The sequence below is a fragment of the Eumetopias jubatus genome, unplaced genomic scaffold (assembly GCF_037043125.1).
Source record: "Eumetopias jubatus isolate StellerSeaLion01/CBP00866 unplaced genomic scaffold, mEumJub1_p1.0 scaffold_1, whole genome shotgun sequence".
Classification (NCBI taxonomy): Eukaryota; Metazoa; Chordata; class Mammalia; order Carnivora; family Otariidae; genus Eumetopias; species Eumetopias jubatus.
In genome coordinates this window covers 2,623,455-2,637,496 of record NW_028274807.1, presented here as the reverse complement: position 1 = coordinate 2,637,496, position 14,042 = coordinate 2,623,455, and the positions used below count along the sequence as shown (strand labels likewise).

Genomic DNA, 14,042 nt, shown 5'->3' with positions numbered 1-14,042 from the left:
CTCTCTGTGGCAACAGTTATTTCCCCATTGTTATTTCGTTGTATATTTTGTACTTTTCCCCTTTCTTCCTTGATTAAATTAGCTATTTGTAGTTGTGGATTCTTTCTTCTCAGAGAACCGGGGTTTTTATTTCTGATACACCGTTAGTGTGTTTTCTACTTTATTAATTTCTGCTTTCATTTTTATTTCCTTCCTTTTGCTTTCTTAAGGTTTACTTTGTTTTTTTCTAGTTTTTTTTTTTTTTTTGAGTTGGAATGCATTTCTTTTCATTTTCAATTTAAATGATATAAGTCATTAAAGATAGGAATTTAAATCCCAGGATTCAGTCATTTTTCAGAAAGTCTCTGCTTTCAGTTTGTATTGCCCCTTTCACCCAACAGTTTAACATGATGTTTTTTAATTTCCAGAAAAAAATTCTTTAAAATTTTTATTTTAAAATTCCTAATTTTATTGCATTGTGATGAGGATGTTGTATATAATATTTCTGCTTTCTGAAACTTACCTTTTCTCCATGATCTAATAAATGATCAGTTTCTTGGGATGTTCCGTGTTTGAGAAAGTATTTTTTCTGCTTTTTAGATTGTAATGCTAAATGTAGATCCCTACGAGCTGTCTTACCGATTTGTTGTTTAGGTCATTTATATTTTAATGTTCTGTTCACTTGACCTGTCTGGCTGACCACGGTGTGTTAGAGTCTTCCATTACTGGTGTGTTTGAGTTTCTCTTGCGTCATCTGTAGTTTGTGTTTTGTGTAGGTAGTTCATGTATCATTAGTGCATAGGTATTCATGACTGTTACAGTTTTTATGGAGTGAAATATGTCGTTTTAAAAATGGTTTCTGAATAGAGTGTATCATGTTGAGGAAGGCCTTGTCTGTCTCAAGGTAATAATTGGTTTTCTCCTATGTTTTCTCTTAATAATTTTATAATTTGTGTTCTATATTTGGATCTGTATAGCTTCAAGTTATTTTTGTGTGTGGCAGGAGGTGTGGAGGATTAAAGGTCTAATTTTATAGTCTTAATTGGGTAGCACATTGGCCTAACATCATTTCATAATTGTCTGTCTCTTTTCTACTTGCTGAAAATTTCACCTTTATTTTATTTTATTATTTGTTATTTTTATTTTTATTTTTTTTAAAGATTTTTCATTTATTTATTTGAGAGAGGGAGAATGAGAGATAGAGAGCACGAGAGGGAAGAGGGTCAGAGGGAGAAGCAGGCTCCCCGCCGAGGAGGGAGCCTGATGCGGGACTCGATCCTGGGACTCCAGGATCATGACCTGAGCCGAAGGCAGTCGCTTAACCAACTGAGCCACCCAGGCGCCCTCACCTTTATTTTAGACCAATGTCATGTATGCGTTATGTTCTGTTGATCATCGTCTATTCTGTGTCAGGACCAGACTTTTAATTATTGCATTTTTATAATATGTATTGATGTCTGTTCTTTTTTTTTATTTTTATTTTTTAAGATTTTATTTATTTATTTGAGAGAGAGAATGAGAGAGAGAGAAAGCACATGAGAGGGGGGGAGGGTCAGAGGGAGAAGCAGACTCCCTGCTGAGCAGGGAGCCCGATGTGGGACTCCATCCCAGGACTCCGGGATCATGACCTGAGCCGAAGGCCGTTGGTTAACCATCTGAGCCACCCAGGTGCCCCGATGTCTGTTCTTTTAAAATACATCCCTTGGCTAGTATACATTTTTTTCTTCCATGTAAATTTTAGAATCAGATTGTTAGGTATACAAATTTTATTTTCCAAAAACGATTGTGTCTACATATTCCATCCCCCATGCTCTTCTCTCCATGGCAGTGACCTTCCTCCATTGAGAGGCCTGGTCAGTGTTTCCTCTAGTTGAATCAGAGTGGGCCTCTGCCTGGGAGGAGGGGCACTGTCACTTTTGAGACTAAGTCATAAAAAGTAATACATCTTCTGTGGGGCCCTCTGGGGAATGCGTGCTCTTAGAGCCCAGCCACCATTCTGTGAGGAAGCCAAGTGCCACATGGGAAGGCCACCTGGAGGTGTGCATCCCCGGTCCCAGCAGATCCTTGCCAACAAGCTAGCGATCCAGCAGCAGACACATGATGGCCTTCTCGCTCCCAGCCTTCATGTGCCGCACCGGCTGGGGCAGGTGAGCTGTGTGCCTGGTCTTGTCTAGGTCGTAGATTGGTGAGCAGAGTGAACGTTCCGGACCACTGCACGTTGTAGTGGTTTGTTACAAAGCCATATAGAACAGGAGTAGCTATTGAAAAGAGAAAGGGAAGGACCGGGAGGTGTTTTGGTTGGGATTGCCTTGAATAAGTTGTGGATTCATTTGGGGAGAATCTTAAAAATCACAGGTCTTCATATCTTGAAACATGGTCTCTCCATTCTTTATGCCTTTTTGATGCCCTTAGTAATGTGTGCTAATGGGGGCGCCTGGGTGGCTCAGATGGTTAAGCGTCTGCCTTCGACCCAGGTCGTGATCTCCAGGTCCTGGGATTGAGCCCCACGTTGGGCTCTCTGCTCAGCAGGGAATCTGCTTCCCCCTCTCCCTCTGCCCCTGCTCGTGCTCTCTCTCTCTGTCTCAAATGAATTAAAAAAGTCTTAAAAAAAAAAAAAAAGTAATGTGTGCTAACGTTTTTCATAGAAGTCTTGCATTTATATTGCTAGACACTTTTTGTAGACACTATGAATAAGGGTTTTTTTCCCCTTAAAATTGCTTTTTCTAGTAGGGAGCCTGTGTTTTGTTGTTGTTGTTGTTTTGCTTTAGTTTTGATCATTATCTGTTAAGGAAAGTTTTCTGGAGCAAGTAGGTAATATTTGGGATTTTAGAATTAAAAGTAAAATTCCTGCGCTAGGTTAGTAGTTGCTTTTGGGTTTCTGGTGCACATCTGCAACATCACCTCCTTTCTTCAAACCATCACCTCCTTCCTTCAAATGGGGCTAGGCCACGCACGGAGTCCGCCTTTGTGTCAGTGGTCTTGTTTCGGACAGAACCGTTCGTTGTTACTGTTTTTGCTTTAAACGGTTATTTTGTAGAGATTAGAGGTAAGAACATAGTCTCTTAGTTACCACTTGCTCCCCTTTCCTTCTTTAGAGGGCAGGTCCATGGTGAGAATTCTTCCAGCTTCTGTGCATCTGAGGAAGCCTTGATTTTTGCAAAATATTTTACTGGATATAGAATTCTAGACTCACAATTCTTTATTTCTTTCCAGCAGGTAAAAGATGTTTCTCCACTGTCTTGGTTTACACTGTGACCCATGAGGAGTCTTTCCTTCTTGTCTTTGTTACTTTGTATTTAAAGTATCTTTTTTTCCCCCTTGGGTGATTTAAGATTTGTTTTCCTTGTCATTGGTTTTAAACCGTCTATGATATGCCCTGGGGTACTTTTCTTGGTGTTTTTGTGCTTGCGGTGTTTTAGGCATTATGGGGTTGTAGTTTTGATTTAGATTTGGAACACTTTTGGTCATTATTTCTTCAGATACTTGTTGTGTTCCTCCCTTCCCCCCTCTCCTCTGGGGCTCCAGTTACTCACATATTAGGCTCTGGAAGTCCCCCAGCTCAGTGACACTGTGTTGATGGCTTCTCAGTCTTTCTCTGTTTCATTTGGATGATTTCTGCTTCTTTGTCTTCAGGTTACCTAATCGTTTCTTCTCTGGTGTCTAATCTGCTCTTAATCCCTCCTACCCAGTATATTTTGCAGCTTAGACATTGTGGTTTTTATCTCTAGAAGATCCATAAGGGTCTTTACCTTCTTTTTAAAATATCTTCCATGTCTCTGCTTAACATCAGTTTTTCCTCTGATGGAATCTTCTTGAACACACGGAATATGGTCACAATAAGCACTTTAACGTTTTTTTTTTTTTTACTAATTCTATTATCTGTATCCTTACTGAGTCTATTCTAAAAATTTTATTTATTTATTTGACAGAAATATAGCGAGAGAGGGAACACAAGCAGGGGGAGTGGGAGAGGGAGAAGCAGGGCACCTGCCAGGCGTGACCTCAGTGCCCCTTGCGATGCCGTGGGCTGGGAGCTCTGAGCAGTGGTCTGACCACTTGTAGGGCTCTCCTCACCTGTTTCTGTTTCGGTTGCTTCAGGTGGTTGTGTTAGTCTACCTCCTGCCTGAGGCAGTTGTCTTGTTTATTGGTCCATGTCAGTATGCACCCATGGATTTCTAGTTTGGGGAGTGTAATCCTTTCCTTTTTTTTTTTTTTTTTTAAAAGATTTATTTATTTATTTATTTGAGAGAGAGAGAATGAGAGACAGAGAGCACGAGAAGGGGGAGGGTCCGAGGGAGAAGCAGACTCCTAGCCGAGCAGGGAGCCCGACGCGGGACTCGATCCCAGGACTCCAGGACCATGACCTGAGCCGAAGGCAGTCGCCCAACCACCTGAGCCACCCAGGCGCCCAGTGTAATCCTTCCCTATCGGTGTTGATTTTAATGCTCATGTTGTCCCAGGTTTGGCCTTGATGACGTTTTGACACGCCCTTCTTTTCTGAGCTCTCCCTGCCACAGGATGTGCCAGGTCATCCTGTCCTTTCCCTGCCTGAGCGCTGGGGTCATCCGCTCCTCCAGGGAGCGCTGGTTGTTTTAGTGGGGAATTGTACGTAGAAACCGAGCCCTGGAGCTGGACGTGCTCTTTGTTCCAGAGCCCTGGCGGTGGGTGCCGCTGGGAAGTGCGTGGACGCGTGCACGTGTGTGACTACCCACACGCGCATTTACGTCTATTTCCGTTTGTAAGTGTGTGTGCACATACACGTGTGTACACGGTCCGATTCCGGTCCTGCACCGCAGGGTGATTCTAGTGCCCTCCCTTTCCGGGTTTGTGACTTCCTTCTCTGACGTGGAGAAGCCAGGCGCTCACTGTCCTGTGTAGCTTTGCTTATTTGAATGATCGCCGTCAAGGAGCCTTCTGTCACTGCTGTCCCCCCCTCCCCCAGCTCGGTGCCCCCTCCCTGCCCTGGGGCTGATGCTCTACATCGAATCCCTTCCCTCCTCACCTTGGCTGACCCACAGCACCCCGGATCAGGTCACCCCAACAGGGAGGCCCTCCGTGCCCTTCTTGGCCTCTGACACCCCATTGCAGCCCCCCCCAGTCGACTCTCCATCCTCTCACTTGGGGTTCCACATCTTGTGCTGTGATACCATTCTTGCCCTGTGTGGCTCCGGTGCCCAGGCAGGGCCGCTCCCCGCCGCTTGGTGCCCTCCTCCTCCCCGACTGTGGGCGCCTTCCCTACCTTCCCTGCCAATGACTTTGTTTCCTGGAGACACCCTCAGCCTCACTGGCTCAGCTTGGGCACTTCTCAGCAGTCACTGGGTCTTGTTAGTAATGTCCATGGCTGCTCACTGTCACAAGTGAGGGCCTAGATGACATACTGCTCACCTCACCAGGACTTTGGGGGCGTTGCCCTGCTGTTGCCCAGCCAGGTCTCTGCCGCAAGCAGAGCGTCCCAGGAGTGGGGGACTGGTGTCTGCTCAGGGGGTGTGGCAGCCCCTCCCGGTTTGGAGAGCTGGGAGCTGGGGCTGGGCTCGGTAGAGGGTGCTTCTCAGCTCTTTCAGGCTCCCTGACCCTGGGACCTGCGATGTGGGGTCGGTGGCCTTTGGTTGCACTCTGCAGGCCTGCTGCACGTGGGCCCCAGAACCCCGCAGAGCGCGGGCGTGGTGAGGTGCAGGCAGCCCGCCCTACGAGCCGCCCTTCTGTGGAGGCCACAGTGGGGGAGCGCGTTCCTGACAGTGGTGGCTCACTGAAGATCATTCTTCATAAGATGGTTTTCCTCTTGTTTCTTCAGCAGAAGATCTTTCCAGATTGTATTTTTTTTTTTTTAATTTAAACTGAGGACACAGCAGTTCTTAAAAATCAGCCTAAAAATTAAAAGTACTCACTTCTGGAACTTTTTACTTATCAATTAAACCACAGGAGGGACTGGGTACAGAATTTGAGATTTCTCATTCATGGATTGATTCCATTAGCATATTCAAGAGAGACTAAAAAATCCGGAGAAAATATGGGCAGGGTAACAAGGAATCTTTATATTAAAAAAAGGGGGGGAAATACATATTTAAACAGTAGGTATAAATTATAGCTTGCAGAGGTTTTTAAATGCCTGATTTGGATATGAATTAAGTATCCTGGTTTTAGATTTTCATTATAGATCTGCTAAGTAGATTTATGGAGCATAAGTGCAATTATCAACAGTTACCCATAGCAAGGAAATTTTGTCTCTTCCCACTTCTCTCTGGATGAGCGGAGGCAGGCTCATGGGCTCTGGGACTCTGAGTCCGAAGCAGCATTGACTTTTTAGGACCAGGATGGTTCCCCTTTTAGTCCTTGTGAATTAGAACAGCTCTCAGGAAGCCCTAGATCGTCCTCTTTCCTTGGGCTTGCATCGGAAGCTGCCTTGCCCCTGTTGTGGCCTGCAAGTGGCATTTGCATTGGAGTGGTTCTGGGGGGCCCGCGGAGGACACTGCCTGGAGGCAGCCTGGGCTTCCTGCAGATGCACGGCCTCCGGCCTGGGTAGGAGGAGCTGCTTCGCCCCACCGCACTGGGCATGTGCTAGGGTGCGATTAACGCAGTTCTTGGGCACGAGGCCTTTGGCAGAGCAGACCTGGGTTTTCAAGTCCCAGCTTGCCCAATGGTCTGTGTTGCTGTGGGCAGTTTACTGAGCTCTCTCTCGGTCTTTTCCTCTGTGACATTGGAGCTGTCTTGCCTCGGTGTCACCGGGCCTGCCCAGAGCGCCCCCAGCTCCCAGCGATGAAGCGCTGTGGCTGATGTATTCTCTGTTAGTGGACACATTTCGCTGTTAAACTGAAGGGCATTGATTAACTTTCCTTCACAGTGACTTTTTTATTTTTAGGATACTGAAGTGTATAAAGCTACAGTAAAAGACGACCTTACCAAGTGGCAGAATGTTCTGAAAGCTCATAGCTCTGTGGACTGGCTAATAGTGGTAGTTGAAAATGATGCCAAGAAAAAAAACAAAACCAACATCCTTCCCCGAACTTCCATTGTGGACAAAATAAGAAATGATTTTTGTAATAAACAGAGTGACAGGTAAGTGTATCTTTAATTTACCTCATTGGCTGATACCTGGCCGGTGGACATTACTGCTTTCCACGTAGGGGCTCTGACTCCGTGTCGAGGGTGGCGGGCCTGACGCTTCAGCACGGGTGGGGGGCTGCTGAAGGGAAGCCCAGGGCCCCTCGTCGCAGTGTTTCTGCTCTGGCCGGTGAAACGCTGCCTGGCGACCGTGGAGGAGACACAGCACGGTGGATCCCCTTCGAGGACCCGTCTTGCGTGTCGGTGTAGCCGGGGTTTTGGGAAGTCCCGTGGTCCTTGTCTACAGCAGGGTTCCCGTCATGCCTTTGGTGAGGGGGCCCCGTGTTTTGTTTGTTTACCTTAATACCTATTACGAGTTCCTCAGAACCGGAATTCTGAAATGCTGACTTGATCTTTAGAATCTGAAAGGGAACCCCGAAACTTCGGTGGCTATGTTATTTCATGGACTTACTTTCCCCTTGCTTCTCTCTGTTGGGCCCTGTTCTGTTTCTGGCGGTGGGGGGAGCTTACTTCCCGTTTCAGCGGTGCCAGGCCTAGTGGCATTTTTCCTGAGATCTGGGGGTTTAGTCTGTAGGTTGTAGGTCAGTGCTTTGACTCCCCCAGGTCCTGGGGTGCAGCACTGAGCCTGGTCCCCGCCCTGGTCCGGTGTGGTCTCCCGGAGGGATGGGGCATGGCTTCATACCCATGTCCACACCTGTGGCACCCTGGTGGCCGGTGCTCTGAGTGCGACCAGAGACTGGAGCAGGGGGCGAGGCTTTGAGGCGAAGGGCACCTGGGAGCTCGGGGAAGAGCGCGGGCCAAACCCCGGCTGTGTGGCCAGGAGAGCCCACACTGTGTCACACTGACACTGTGACCGCGCCCTGTGTCAGGCCACCCAGGAAATTGACAGTTTTTCAGGGGAAGGAGCCTTCATGGGCTTCCTTTTCATGTTCCACACAGTTCTGGATGCAGAGTAATGTTCAGACTTGCTTTATTTATAGTTTGAAATAAATATTAGGTTGTTGAGCTTATGGTTTATCTTAGAGAAATTTCATGACATCTGGACTTCTGGGACTTTTTCCTAAGGCCTGTTATTCATAAACTAGTTATCCCAAAGGAATCGACTTAGCATTTCGACAAGATGCCCCATTACTGAGAGTCCTTCCCCTGTGTGGTTCGGGTATACCGGCACACTTGTTCTGGAAGGAGGAGCAGGCCGCCGGGAGGCTTGAGGGGAAGACAGCTCTGGTGTTCCACAGGGAGAGGCCACAGGGGGCTGTGGGCGCTGACTGATGGCCAGACCAAACTGCTTCTTGGTCACATTTCTTTGGAATGTTATTAAGTACATAAATTGGTACTAATGGGGCATATTAGTCTAAACCTGTGACATGTTCGAATTAGAGGATTTTTTTCAAAGTGCCTGTTGATTTCCTTTTAAGCCTATGTTATCATTTTATCTGATTGCTTAAAGTGTGTTCCTGCCGAGTCCACTGAAACCTAGCTTGTTTTTAATGACTCACTCTTTATACATGACATCTAACTTACTAAAATTTTTAACATTTCACCTCAGTATATAAACATGCCTTCCAGCATTTTGATTTTCATTAATTTGCAAGCTACCTTTAACAAATCTGTACTTTGATTTTTAAAGTAAAGAGCTGGGTCAGATATTCATACATACAAATTTGATAACATCTATATTGGCAATTGTTTTATTAGCCGGTATGATTTCTGGCCTTTGGAAACGTTGGTGCACTTGGCCCTGGGGCGGCTTAATTTTGTATGTAATTTGTGATTGTAAACACTGCATGTTCATGGTAGGGTTATTAGAAGAAGATGATAAGCAAAGTGAAAATAGATCTTAACTCTTAGTGTTTGGTATGTATTTTTCAAACTTTCTCAATATACCATGCATAATGTTTTGTGCTTGCTTTTTGCACTTAATATGTTGTAAAAAGGTTCCCATGAACAATGAATGTGTTTCTCCCCCGTTATTGTCAGTGAGCGTGTGACACGCCCTAGTGGTGATGTACTAGTGGTTTATCCGGTCCTCTGCTGGACAGACACGTTACCGCTTAGGATGAACAGGATCGTAAACATCTTTCGAGCTTGGTTGTTGTGTACGTCCTTAATGATTTCCTTAGGATACATCCCTAAAAGGAAAATTGCTTGGCTGAAGGTTTTGTGCAATTTTCAGGCTTTTGGTGAGTATTGCTGTCAGAGGGCTGACCCCTGAGCTGCCGGTGTGAGTGGCAGCCCCGTGACTGGCGGGGGCCGGGCCCCTGTGAGTGGCTGCCCTGGGTGCCAGGCCGCCGGTGCACTCTGGGGGGGCCCTTCTCCACACTGGATGCCCGCCCCCCTTCTCCCCCCCCCCCCCCGTCTGAGCAGCTGTTTTGGGCTCTCCCTTCTGAGTGAAACGTCCAAGCTTAATGTGAATTTCTGAAGCGTAGTTCCTTTTTGTTATAGAAAGAAGGTCTAGAAACCATGAAAGTTGAAGGGGCTGATAAGGGATAGAGAACTTAGTGAATTATGTGGTCTGCTCAGTAAGCACCAGGTCCCAGGACACAGAGACTATCTCTGGTTGGTGCCCGTGGCCGTTTCCTCTCCCTTCCACCCACCTAGCTTCGGGGGAGAATCCTGTGTCTGGTCAGGAATAGATGCCGATGGTTCACAACCCTTGAGAACGGCTTAAGGATAAATGGCTGAACTGACAGATTCTAGCATCTCCTCTAGTGAATAAATGCATGTTAGTCCTCTGGGGCTTTAGGAGTGAGCTGGTGGGACCCCTTTGTTTTCAGGGGAAGAAACAGCACCGTGGGCTGGAATGTCTGGAATTAAAGCCAGTTACCAATTTTCAAACCTTCTTCTTGGGACTGATTATTCACCTGCTGGATCGTCTACACTGTGGGCGACTTCATGTGTTTTGTCCGCCTTTTTGTAATTCCAGAGATTTAGCCCTTCCTCCAAAGGGTGTGATGGGGCACAGAGACTTAGAATCTGTCCATTTTGCTACTTGCTAGTAATGAAGGGAACATATTCCTGAGGAGAAATATTGAAGCCCATAGCACCAGTATTTTAAAATTATTTGAGTCCATATTTAATCATTTTCTTTGTAAATTATTATTAACAAGGGTAAAGAAATCTAGCTTTTCCAGTCTGTTAGTTGGATACGTTACCTTTTCCAAATCCATCGGAAACTTTTAATTTTATGCCTTTGATATTTCCACACCGCGGATGGTTTTTTTTTTTTTTCCCCCTTAAGTAGCCTCCATGCCCAACATGGGGCTGAACTCACAACCTGAGATCAGGAGGCACGTGCTCTGCTGACTGAGCCAGCCAGCTGCCCTCTTTTTGTAGTGAAATTGCATCATATCTGCATGTTCAGCTGTATTCTTTAAGTTTCATTTATGAATTATTTACGAACCCTGCTCTTGTGGAGCGCTCAGTCTCAGGTCTGGGGGGAGGGAGAGATCTACCGAGAGGAAGTGTTTGCAGCACGGCACCTGCCGTGGTGGCAGTGTGATCACAGCGGGGCCCAGAGGGCAGGGCAGTGGGGGCCGGGTCCCATGAGGCCGTGTGTCAGCCCAGCCGGGTTTGGAGGGCTGACTAAGAATGTGCTAGACGAAGAGAGGAGAGCCCGGGAAGTTGGGTGGGCTCGAGCAGAGCCGGACAGCGCGGCTGGGTCCCTGCCGAAACGGTAACTCTGAGTTCTGTCCTGCCAGTTACTGCGAACCAGAGCAGTGTTTGAACAGGGCAGCATGGATGCGGTTTGGGGACTGATGGTGACATGGTCGCCTTACTTTACTGGGAGCCCCAGAGGCCGGGTCTGAGACGTCCTTCTGCAGCACTGATGGCTCGTGGGGCATTAAGCCAGTTTCTGGTGAAACCTTTTCCTGACCTGGTTTCTCACCGCCCGCCGGACGTTTGTCAGCAGTGAACGAGGGAAGGGCTGGGGGAGGATGGTGGTCGGCACTGCAGGGAAGTAGTAGCCGTTGGGCCGCGTGCTATGCTCGGGGAGTGTTTTCCAGACGGTTCGTTCGTGTCTCTGCAGGTGTGTCGTGCTCTCTGACCCCCTGAAGGACTCTTCTCGAACTCAGGAATCCTGGAATGCCTTCCTGACCAAACTCAGGACATCGCTTCTTATGTCTTTTACCAAAAACCTAGGCAGATTTGAGGACGACATGAGGACCTTGCGGGAGAAGAGAACTGAGCCAGGCTGGAGCTTCTGCGACTATTTCATGGTCCAGGTGCGTGACGGAGGGCAGAACCAGACGCGCCCTTTTTCTCTTCCGTCTTTATAAATACGGCAGGCTTCTGGTGGTCATGCTTATTGGCATAGTTTTTAAAACCCAAGAGACACTACATAGTAGCTGACAGACGTTTCCGTCTCAGAGCCCCTCAAGCGGATCAGAGGTGGTCTCCTGGGTAGTTCCGTCATCAGCTCTTCTGCTGCTTCCGAGCTCGGCATCTGGCCCTTTATGACAGGGCTTTGGCCGCAGAGTCCTCTGGGTTTTGCTAATACGTTGGGCCTCCCGGGGTAGCCACCACGGAAGTGCCTGAGGCTGAGGAGCGCTAGCCGAGGACAGAGACGCCGGCCACCTGCCGGACACCGCGGGTAGATTAGGGCTTCCCGGCGCATTTATTTCCTCTGTGGTTTTGTTCTGTAGTCTTGAGTTCCAGTAATGAACGGTCTTAAGCTGGTTTCTAGAGGAACTTTCTAACGCTGCAGAGAGTGACAGGAATGTTGCCCTCAGGTTTCCTTACTCTTGTTCACTGTATTTTGACTGAAAAAAACCCCAATTTTCGCATTTAAATTGCACTTGTGTGTAAATTAATGAAGAAATAATGCACCTTGAACAAATAAAAGACCAATTCTGATTAGAAATTTTGATGCTTATCTCTGACTCTGTTGCTTACATCTTAGTGGCATTTGGGTGACGAGATGCGCATAAGGGAGTTGAACCCGTCCACAGCTCATTGTAGGATTGACCTGTTACAGACCTCACAGATGACCCTGTCACTTCACCTTTCAAGCTTATTAAACTTGGTTTCTAAGAGCTACAAACAAGGAGAGGGGGAATCCAAGTGAATCCAGTGGTGTGGGATTGGACTCTGAGGCAGGAGCATGAAGCCATGGATGGATCAGAAATAGAGATGCATGTGTGTGAGGATTATACACCTGTCCTCTGACAGGGCCTAGAGAAAAAGGACTTCTCAGTAACATAAGCACACTTAGTGCCGAAATCTTGGTTTCTAAACTCCATCCTTTTTTTTTTTTTTTTTTTTAATCCTATGTATTTGAGAGAGAGACAGTGCAAGCGGGGGTGGGAGGAATGGAGGCAGAGGGAGAAGCAGACCCCCCGCTGAGCAGGGAGCCCGATGCGGGACTCGATCCCACGACCCTGGGATCATGACCTGAGCCGAAGGCAGATGCTTCATCCACCTGAGCCACCCAGGCGCCCATAAACTCCATTCTTAACAATAAGTGCCAGGGCTCCTTCTAGAAGTGGTTGATTCCAGGGCTGGGGTAGGGAAAATACAAGATGGACCAGGAATAAAACTTACCAGAAAGTAAGGAAGTACCCCCCCAAAAAGATGGAGGTCCATCAGAAGAATGTTAGCACCACCTAAAGGAGCCTCCTAATGGCCAAAGCTGGGACCGTTTGTACAACAAAACAATGATAGAACTGGATTTTAACCCATGGAATACAATTCATATCCATGAGCCCTCATAGATATAAAAGCTGGTTAGATTAGTAAATGGAGAAGGTTCAGCGCTTCCATATAGAGGAATGCCAGTTAAAAAGCGTGTGTCTGGGAAGGCAAGGGCGGTACCAAAGATAGAGGGTGCCCGGTCCTGTCCCTGCTGCTGAGGGGCCGTGGATGGTTGCAGGGCTCATGGTGGTCTCTTCCTCCTTCCTTCTGGACGCCTCTTTGTGTATTTGTAAATGTTAACACCTTATGGTCATGAGATTGATGTTTACTTAGTATGATAGAAGTGTTACTTTTAATGCTGCATGCTTTTTCTCTGTTGTCATCTTTAATAGCAACACATTGTTTCAAAAAGTTGATTGACATTTTTGCCTTTTAAAAAACTTTTGTTGGGGTAACTAGGAAGAACTTGCCTTTGTATTTGAGATGCTACAACAATTTGAAGATGCCCTGGTACAATATGACGAACTGGATGCCCTGTTTTCTCAGTACGTGGTCAACTTTGGTGCTGGGGGTGAGTAGCGCACTTTTAGAAGCAAATTCTTTTCCTAGTATAGTTTTCCCCACTCTTAAATAGTCTAGAAGCTACCATTATTTATTTGCTTAATGATTAAGTCACCTTTTATTGTTTTGTGCAAATTATGTAGGATATGTTCTTAATAGTTCTAATAGAAATGATACGAGAATTAACAACTGGTCGCTTTCACTGTTAGAAGCATCCTAAGCAAGAAAAGCATTTATGAAGAGGGTGTTTTTCAGGTATAAAGAGTCTTTTCTCCTACTTAGAGCCGGCTGGTTATGCTTCTGATTCTGTGCCTCCTTGCTAGCGTAAGAGTGGGATCTTGTGCTTCTGTTGACAGTCTGTCTTTATAATACTTGAGCGCTCATTGCAGAGTTTTAAATGGCACCGCTGTAAGGGGTGTTCATCTTTCTTTTAAAATTTTAAAGTCTTGAATTATTTTAGAAGTACAAAATTAGCACAGTGAAACCATATACAGAGAAAAAAGTTCATAATTGTTCTCACTGTGTTTTGGGTGATACCTGTATTGATAGAAATGGCATCATCCTATGTAGACATTTGTCTGTAGCTGGTTCTTCTTAACAGCCCACCGTGGGCATCGTTCCAAGTTAACAGGTCAGGTTTTAGGGTATGTTCGTTAATAGCTGCGTCCTGCTCCACAGTGGGGACCCATGAGGGTTAGCGCAGCTGCCCTTTGGTGTAAGACATGTTTGTCAATATCTGCATCGTGCTCCACAATGTGGACCCATGAGGGTTAATCCAGCTGCCCCTGGTCTTGGACATTTGGGTTGTC

At 46.6% G+C, this 14,042-nt stretch overlaps 1 protein-coding gene across 3 annotated transcripts in view; it reads left to right on the top strand.

Annotated features, from left to right (window-relative positions):
- Positions 1–14,042, top strand: part of TRAPPC10 (trafficking protein particle complex subunit 10) — an 89,341-nt gene that overhangs the window by 29,446 nt on the left and 45,853 nt on the right. For 2 of the 3 annotated variants that reach the window (XM_028126447.2, XM_028126449.2), the window contains 3 exons: positions 6,836–7,032; positions 11,069–11,264; positions 13,132–13,243. In XM_028126447.2, the coding sequence (XP_027982248.2) occupies positions 6,836–7,032; positions 11,069–11,264; positions 13,132–13,243 (505 nt within the window). Of the gene's footprint in view, positions 1–6,835; positions 7,033–10,652; positions 10,715–11,068; positions 11,265–13,131; positions 13,244–14,042 lie in introns of those variants that run through there. The other variant, XM_088023717.1, reaches the window with a different exon arrangement.